Source organism: Trematomus bernacchii, unplaced genomic scaffold, assembly GCF_902827165.1.
Source record: "Trematomus bernacchii unplaced genomic scaffold, fTreBer1.1, whole genome shotgun sequence".
Classification (NCBI taxonomy): Eukaryota; Metazoa; Chordata; class Actinopteri; order Perciformes; family Nototheniidae; genus Trematomus; species Trematomus bernacchii.
The window spans coordinates 9,517,631-9,527,109 of NW_022987477.1; the positions used below are offsets into that span (position 1 = coordinate 9,517,631).

Here is a 9,479-nt window from a genome sequence, read left to right on the forward strand (position 1 = left end):
TGTTGTCATCTGCGTCAATCTGGGTTTGGGTTAATGTGGCAATAAGACCAAGAGCAGTATTTTTTTGTAAACGTCCTTGAGTTAATGTGTTTGTGTTTGTTTCTCAGATGGAAGAGTTGATCGAGGGCATTCGCTGGGCGTTCATTGACATGCTGGAAAAGGAGAATGACTGGATGGATAAACCAACCAAGATGAAAGCAATAGAAAAGGCAAGAACAACTTTTTCCTCTGTCCCATCTCAGTCTAGCAACAGTAACTCCACTGCCATTGTAATAATCTGCTTTGCTTCCCTCTTATTTGCTCTCAGTTCTAAATTGAACTTCCCAAATAAAGTTATCTAGCTCTAAGCTGTACTCAATTGTTTTTGCCACTTAGGGGCAGCACTGTCTCCCAGGCAAAATATCTGTCACATTGGCTGAGCAAATGTTTGACTTGCTTTACCAGACAGTCACTCATTCTGTGTGCCTGGTGTTTTTTACTGGGCAGCGTACAGTGGATTTATCAATGTTTTTTTATATGTTTATCAAACATATAAATTGGACGTAGCGCTCAAACAATCATACTAAAATGACAGGCATTTTTGTGTGTGTTTGTATATGTATGTGTATCTGATTTTCAATTATCAACTAAAGCAACGTACAAAGACCTTTGTTCGTAGAGGAGAGTTGACTTTGAAATGGTACTTTCAAACTGTACGGTTCTGCTTAAACCAAAACACCCCTGGTTCACAAATCTGTTAGGTCAATATTAAAACATTAAAAAGCTAATCAGGTTCACCGTGGGCTTTTTTTATTGATCACAAGGATGTGAGATTTGTAGTGACCTAAAATCGAACATCATTGCATTTAGATTCTATATCTTTAGTGTTTACACTGTCTCCAATTTGTTCTGTGGTTAAACCGTTACAGGAAAACATTGTTAAGACATTGGCTATGACGCTAAACATGTGTTTAAACTCTCCACTCACTATCTTTTTCTCTCAAGGCACATGCAGTCCTGGCTAAAGTTGGCTACCCCGAGTTTATTCTGAACGACACCTACCTCAATGAAGACCTAAAGCAGGTTTGTAAAGCAGTTCTGACCCTACCCCTGTTTTAAAAATCAGTTAGGAAGAACAAACATGGTCTGCTAGCAATAATTGAGAGAGGCTGTTCTAAAAAAAGGTCAAATTCTGGTGTAATATTTGCAGAAAAGTACAGTTTTTTCATAGTGTGTATTTGCATTTGCGTATTTTTTAGCTGAAATACAGTGAGAAAGACTTCTATGGGAATGTGATGCAGACGTTGAAGTACTTTGTCCAATCTGATCTGGCCTTGCTCCGAAAGGCCGTCCCACGAAAAGAGTGAGTGGCAGGACTCATCTCTGTGAAAATGCTGTGTGACTTTTTACATTTGCTGTCATGTAATAATGTGTGTGTGTGTGTGTGTGTGTGTGTGTGTGTGTGTGTGTGTGTGTGTGTGTGTGTGTGTGTGTGTGTGTGTGTGTGTGTGTGTGTGTGTGTGTGTGTGTGTGTGTGTGTGTGTGTGTGTGTGTGTGTGTGTGTGTGTGTGTGTGTGTGTGTGTGTGTGTGTGTGTGTGTGTGTGTGTGTGTGTGTTGCAGGTGGTTTACAAACCCAACAACTGTGAACGCCTTCTACAGTTCCTCCACGAATCAAATCAGTAAGATATAATATGATTGATTATTGACATATTTTATTTTATTCATTACTGCCTGTCTTCTGAACCTCTGTCAGGAACGATGACGGTGCACTGCATTTCAGTGATTTCAAGTATGTATCTGCATATAATACATGTTTGGGGTGTATCATTTCTTCAAAATGGCAAGTAAGCATTTCAGTGTCAGAAGAAAGAAAGGGAATTGGGGTTAAAAACGTGTTGAACTGAAAGGGATGACGTGAGGACTGCTTTCTATAACATGTCAAGTGTAATCTGATTTATAATAGTTACTCTCTTGATAAATCACACTTTTAATTAATAAATAGCTGTGCCTCACACAGGTTGATGTAGAAAAAAGGTCGTCTGGGTGCCCAGTGGGCTGACAACTTCTAATCCATCCTGTTTCTCTTTGCTGCAAGTGATCCCCTTTCGCTCTCCCCTTTTCCAGTCTATATGTCCTATATAATAAAGGCAAAAGGCAATCCATAAAGTCTTCGAAAAATGAAAAGAGCAAAAAGAACAACATCATTTTGATCTTCTCTTTTAGGATTTCCTGCTGGAGAGCTTCAAAAACCCTTCTTTTGGGGTAGAGAGTATCCAAGGTGAGAATGAAATAATACGACATGCTCTACTTATAGATATAGATAGATAAGCCACGTGATGCTTTTGATTAAGGAGCAAAGTGAGGAAAGTTAAATGAACGTACTGGAAGAAAGCCACAGGGAAGACCACTACAACACCACAGTACTTTCAGTATGCAATGAAAGATATGTCCGAAATGTGGACGATTCATTTGTTTGTCATCCAAAGACTAAAGTTATTCGAATCTAATCTTTAAGGAAGTTCAAGCTAATTTTAGAAAATTGAATATAAAGTTGCGAGAAATGTACACATTACATTACATTTCATTTAGCTGACGCCTTTATCCAAAGCGACTTACAATTACCAATTACAGGGACATTCTCCCTGGAGTAACTGAGGGCTAAGTGCCTTACTCAAGGGCAGAGCCGGCCAGACCCATTAAGCGACATAAGCGGCCGCTTAGGGCCCCGCAGCCACTAAGGGGCTCCCTAGCAAAACAAAAAAAAATGAAAAAAAAAAAATGAAAAAATGAAAAAAAAAAAAAACTCAGTACACCGTCGCCGTGATAAGTATGTTTAATTAATTTTGTTAATATGCCTAGATTGCCTACTCTCAAAGTCTTGTATTATATTATTGAGTCAATAATATAATACATTAACCGTGCTTTACCTGAACCTCATCATGACACTAGAGAGGACGGCAGGATTGTAATTTCCCGTGTTCAGTGAAGGCGGCTGTAGCTAACGTCAGTTCTACGGAGTTTACACAAAACAATATGATATAAACTATCAATCCCAAAAATACTCTTTTTATATAACTTACTTAACATATTTAACAGAAATAAAAGAAGACTATTTTTGTAATAATTTAACCTACCAAGAATGCAAAAGAAGGGTTGAAGCAGATTGTAATCATCATAAACCATGTGGCTGTCCTGCTCACATTTGGCTTCCTAACTAAGTCACATGATATATTGGTCACATGGTGCACTTCATTCCAAATGATCTGCTGCCAGCAGGGGGAGACACATCTAAAACATAAATAATAATGTCCTGGGGCCTCATTTATAACGCCTTGCGTAGGATTCACGTGGGAAGGTTGCTTACGTAGTACAAAGCAAAAAAATAGGTACAGAAACTTTCCGACATTTTCCGATTCACAAAACATTGCGTACCGGCGAGGGAAGTGCACTTCCAACGCCTGTTTCCCTTTATAAATCACAATCGACTCGAAATGCGGCGCAGCTTTTGCAGGCTTCACGTAACGCCCATATTTGCCTATAAATAGTCAAAGAAACGCCCATTCATTCATTCATTCATTTTGACTGACTGCATGAAGAAGATCGCAGGAAATGAGGACAGAACAGCTAAAAAAGACATCTCACACCGTGTCAGATTTGGGTTATTTTGGGAAGGTCGAGATAAATCATAATGTTTGGTGGATGCAGTTTGAACCAGAGTAGCAGCATGGAGGTCGGATCGTCACCAAAATAAATAAATAAGTGGTCCGAAAAAGGTTAATGACAAAAAAAATACACATAACCTTCCTCAGGCAGTGTGTTTGTACCGGGGACAGGAGGCACCCCCTTGATGAGAAACTCTAAGAAATGATCGGGGAATCCCTCCGGAGTCATGACGACTGGATCTGAATTATTTTTTTGTATTTGGTGGTTTGTGTTCCAGCTTTCGATCAGCAACTATATATCCATAATCCACCAGTTAAAGGAAATACAACTAATGTATTGTGTTATATTAGCTGTACAATTTACCACATATGGTGTTCTTAGTTTCCATACCTCCTGTGTTTTACGAGCGACTTATCAAGTCTTGGCAAACGGCATAAAACACAATTAAACGTGATAGGATATAAAACCATGCTCGTATCTACAACCTATAGAAAAGCAAAACGGCATCAGTTTAGACGTAATTCTGTCCTCTGCTTACCGCATCATTTATGAGAAAACATTTCATAATATTAACACAACATAGGCTATTCGAGGTGGTTTTAAATAACATATCCGTATTTATTTATTTCTCCAAGTTATGTTTTTGTGTGCACTGAGGAGTCGCAAACAGGCGTTTGTTTGATCATTTTAAGATTGGCTTTAATCAATGTTTGAAAATGAATTCTTCATAAATGAGATGTAACATTTTATTTATGGTATTATTTCCACATATTTCTCTCCATGCTTCCTTCTGCCAACGGTGTCGCAGTTTCTCGTCTCTCCCGTTGTTGTGCTTATAGTGCGTACGCATGGGTTAGAGTTTGCGTGGAGGACCGCACATTTTTCCGTCAAGTTAGTATTTTATAAATCGCAAACATTGCGTAGAAACTGGCATACGCCATTTTTTGAGCGTATATCCCTTTATAAATGAGGCCCCTGATGAGGACATACAATTACAATTAACAAGTTATCTGCTGCCAGCAGGGGAAGACACATCTAAAACATAAATAATAATGTCCTGATGAGGACATACAATTACAATTAACAAGCCAAGAGCATGCCAAAATAGTTGCATCATGATGCCATTAAAAAAAAGTCGGAATTCATGCGTTATCATTCAGCCAACAATATACACCAATTATTGTATGTATACCAATTAAGTATAAAGCACATTTTGACAGTATACGTTTGGATGTTATATGTTAATATGAAGTGCATTAGTATGAGATTTCAAGCAATAGTTTATTTAATAGTCTTTCTCTTTGCAAACCATTTAAATCATCCTGTCCCGATTTTCATTTGAATTATGTTGTCACAAATTGTCAATTTTTAAAATGATGTTGCGACTCATTCTACTTTAAAAGGGAGCTAATAAGGAGGACTAAAGTTAATCCACTTTTCATCTGTTTCCAGATCTTTAAGCTATGGTGCCATCGGGGTGATAGTAGGACATGAGTTAACACACGGCTTTGACAATAACGGTAAATACTGATTGACAAGAATGACCTTAAACATCAATAGCAGAGATTTTTGACACAGCTGTGGGGATTTTGTTGTGTTTGATCCCTTTTCATGAACAGGTCGCAAGTATGACAACAATGGCAACCTTCACCAGTGGTGGAGCAACTCGTCTATAGATGCCTTCAATGAGCAGAGCCAGTGTATGATTGAACAGTATAATGCCTACCATTGGAAGGAGGCAGGACTTGATGTAAGATTTTGACTTTACAACAGTAAAATAAGCTACTAAGTAACTTTTTTTAAATAATGACAATGTAAAAAATATTCTTGCCTAATGCAGTTTGACACTTTACAGGCTCTGTTGAGTATGTGTATTCAGTGTCTTTTGAATTTTAATTGTGGCATATTAATTGAGTTTATTAGTCAGCATTGCATACAGTTGAGAGTCCTGATTTGAATTTACTTTAATGATTGTAACTTTTGTAATCACTTGGAGAAGGATAAAGACATGAAAATCAGTGCATTGTGGATGTTTTGTTGTGCAGGTGCGGGGCAAGAGGACTCTGGCAGAAAACATAGCAGACAATGGAGGAATGAGGGAGTCTTTTAGGGTAGGATTTGTTTCCTTACACTCATGCGCTTCTCTTAAAGGGGACCTATTATGCAAAATACACTTCTTCATGTCTTTTATACATAAACATGTGTCCCCTTTCTGTAAAGACATTCTGAAAGTTTCAGGAAAAAAGATTCGCTCACTTTTTGTCCTGATCCATTTGTATAAAAACCTGTCTGAAAATTAGCTGATCAGATTTTGGACACTTTATGATGTCATAACGATTTGTTGGCTTGTGTAACCATTAACCAATAACCAACCAAGGTAACCTTATCACCTGAATCTCCTCCTAAAGCACCATTGTCTTATTTTTAACCAAATATCTCGCAGAGGGGCGTGGGGAGTGGCACCTTATTTTCATCTAAAGTAACAGGCTTCTCAATTCTCTAATTTCCCCTCCTCGACTCCCCTCCTCGACTCCTATCCTCATGTCTTAGTCCCGCCCACAGGAGATGCGAGCGGAGGAGCCGAGGAGGGGAACCGAGGAGAGAGGAGTGGAAGCAGCAGGCGTAATGAGAAATCCTCTCCTCTGGGCGCTTATTTTAAAGAGACGTCCATTAATGATGACAGGAGGCACAGCAGCCCTCTGTCTGATGGACAGATGTGTTCATGACGACTTATATATTTACTTTTAATTCATTCACAGTGCGGTATAATGAGACAATAACAGGCTACAGATGTGGACATATACAGACTGGATATCCCCCCCTCTCTGGTCGCTGAAATGGGGAATTGAAATTACGGGCCAAAAGTTTTATTTACAAGTATTAAAAGTAAGCATAGGACACCAAACCAAATGAGACCTGTTTGTCCGCCGCATCTACGCACTGTACAACACGCACCTACACACAGTAGGCTACAACACACACCTACAGCTCCTAAAGCATATCATATATATCAGGATACAGCCGTTGTGTATTTTATTATGTGAAGCACTAAATGGTTTTAGAAAAATATCGACTCTTTGTTTGTAGATATCTGCTAAACTAAAGCATACAAATAAAGAGAGTAATGTAGGCCTGTTATACTGAGTGATATATATTATACACACTGCTCTGCTTTCTGCACGGACCTCACAGCTGTTCTCACTGGAAACATCGCGTCGCGATGAAAACAGTTAATAAAATAATATCCAGGGGATGCATGCAGAGCTGTCATTGGCTGAGATAAGTCCGGCCGTGCATCACGACTCTTTGAAACATCACTGTTGCCGGAAATACATCCGCGGAGGAGCCGTGGAGGAACCATCAGTGTATCTTCGGTTATAGCTCCTCCAGAGAGCCTCCTCGATGCTCGATGCTCGATGCTCGATGCTCGATGCTCGGTCCTCGATGTGCATTTAGAGAAATGAGATGTCCATCAACATGGCACGCTGAAATCCATTTCCGGGTCACTACCGGAGGGCCGCGGATTCGAGGAGTCGAGGAGGGGAAATTAGAGAATTGAGAAGCCTTCAGAGAACCAGCACTTTTGAAACAGGGCTGAAACAGAGGGGATTATGGGATGCTACAATGGGTGATCTGTTGGTATTTCGAGCCAAACTCTTCAGAGACATGTTTTGTATATATCTGAGACCTATAATATATTGTTGAAAAATAGTATAATAGGGGACCTTTAAAAAAAATGTTTTGTTATTTCGAACATTTTGTTCTTTTCTATGGAAAACTATAGCTGTCATTTAGGTTGTATTGCATTAAAGTGTGCTAGTAATCCTGGATGAATACCATTAACTTGAGGCTGAAGCTTTTATTTGTTTTTGCTTATTATTAATTTAGTATGTGTTTTATATTGGCTAACTGTATTCTTTGATGTACAGTCACTTATTACATTCGCTCAAAATCATATTAGAATTTTGTATTTAAAACATGTGATACACTTTCGTGGTCTTGTGTAAGAAAAGCAAAAATCCTCCCACATATACATCAACATATATTTACAAAAAGTAAAGAAAGAAAGTCCTAACCCTAACCCTAATCATCTGTAAAGAGTAAAATACTATAGTCCTACAACATTAACAATCTAAAAATCTCATTATTGTGATATTAAGTTAAGGATACAGAACTGCCTGTTTTTGACACCTCAAAATATCCTTATCAAGAAAGTATTCATTACAAATTCTCATGTCATGTTAAGAAGCCCAGGAGAGGAAATGTCTTTATATTTGTGTGCAGGCGTACAGGCGCTGGGTGGATGAGAACAGAGGGGGTGAAGAGGAGCCTCTGCTGCCTGGAGTCGGACTGAACAACAACCAACTGTTTTTCCTGAGCTACGCACATGTATGAACAATAAGACTTCTGGTGCGGAAAGTGAAGTACACATAGAATATGAAATAATACAATGTTTTCTGTAGGTGAGATGTAACTCATACAGACCAGAAACAGCCAGGGACCAGATTCAGACTGGTTCTCACAGTCCACCAAAATACAGGTGAGCACACACACACACACACACACACACACACACACACACACACACACACACACACACACACACACACACACACACACACACACACACACACACACACACACACACACACACACACACACACACATATTCAAACACTGATTAATGCACACACAATCCTTAAAACCTGACAATTTTTCGCTGTTGCCCTGCAGGGTAATCGGAGCAATGAGTAACTTTGAGGAGTTTCGGAAAGCGTTCAAATGCCCCGAGCCATCAGTAATGAACAGAGGTGCAAAGTCTTGCAGAGTATGGTGACCTTTGACCTCAGCTTGACCCTGAACCAGGCCCAAGCTTTCAGCTGGACATCTGACAAAGAGCTTGATGATGCTGGACTTAGCCAACACAGTTTACATGATGTTGTGACTATGTGAAAATAAAGAGTTAACAGAAAAGGTACTCTTACGTTTAGCGTTAAAGTGGAAAATGCTATGGACGGAGGCCTATTTTAATGGTCTACTTTGTGTTGTTACTGCAACAAATATGTAACCTTTTACACAGGTACGTTTGATGCATATGTTGCAGCTACTGAATGAATTATGACTGACATTTGACTTGATAAAACAAGAACCTTTCTAAAGGAAATAAAGATGTACATATTAAAGAAAAGGCACAATAACTAGATTTGTTTTGCATTAACTTGTATGCCAAATGTTATGGTAACTGTGTATAACTTAAATATATGATAACTGTATATATTCATTTCTTAGGATAAATTCATGTTTGAACATAGAACATAACAAATTCAATATATAATTTTAAAACTATTTTAAAATTGTGTGTGCATTAATCAGTGTTTGAATATATATGTGTGTGTGTGTGTGTGTGTGTGTGTGTGTGTGTGTGTGTGTGTGTGTGTGTGTGTGTGTGTGTGTGTGTGTGTGTGTGTGTGTGTGTGTGTGTGTGTGTGTGTGGTGTGTGTGTGTGTGTGTGTGTGTGTGTGTGTGTGTGTGTGTGTGTGTGTGTGTGTGTGTGTGTGTGTGTGTGTGTGTGTGGGGGGGGGGGGGGGGGGGTGTGCGTGTGTGTTGGGTGTGTTTACTTTGATGCATCTCAGTTCCGCCTTGGTTTCTTTCATCCCTTTCATGTGTCAGACATTTGTATTCACTCTGGAAAAGTTCAGCCCGAGGCAAATTAACTCACAGATTTACAAGCATTCAGACTACAAGATGTGCTCTCTCCATTAGTCAGAAATGTAGAGGATACATGTCATGAAATGTTTTTTTTCTGTTTTAATAAACCCAATGTTCAGGTTTTTAT

The 9,479-nt window shown here is 39.0% G+C and overlaps 1 protein-coding gene across 1 annotated transcript in view; it reads left to right on the plus strand.

Annotated features, from left to right (window-relative positions):
* phex (phosphate regulating endopeptidase homolog, X-linked) overlaps nt 1-9,018 on the plus strand; it is a 29,060-nt gene extending 20,042 nt beyond the window's left edge. The window contains exons 12-22 of the mRNA XM_034148681.1: nt 108-209; nt 985-1,062; nt 1,239-1,342; nt 1,601-1,659; nt 2,204-2,258; nt 5,096-5,163; nt 5,263-5,393; nt 5,689-5,754; nt 7,928-8,032; nt 8,107-8,183; nt 8,378-9,018. Of these exons, the coding sequence (XP_034004572.1) occupies nt 108-209; nt 985-1,062; nt 1,239-1,342; nt 1,601-1,659; nt 2,204-2,258; nt 5,096-5,163; nt 5,263-5,393; nt 5,689-5,754; nt 7,928-8,032; nt 8,107-8,183; nt 8,378-8,480 (948 nt within the window). The 3' untranslated portion in view covers nt 8,481-9,018. The remainder of the gene's footprint in view (nt 1-107; nt 210-984; nt 1,063-1,238; nt 1,343-1,600; nt 1,660-2,203; nt 2,259-5,095; nt 5,164-5,262; nt 5,394-5,688; nt 5,755-7,927; nt 8,033-8,106; nt 8,184-8,377) is intronic.
* The last annotated feature ends 461 nt before the right edge of the window (nt 9,019-9,479 follow it).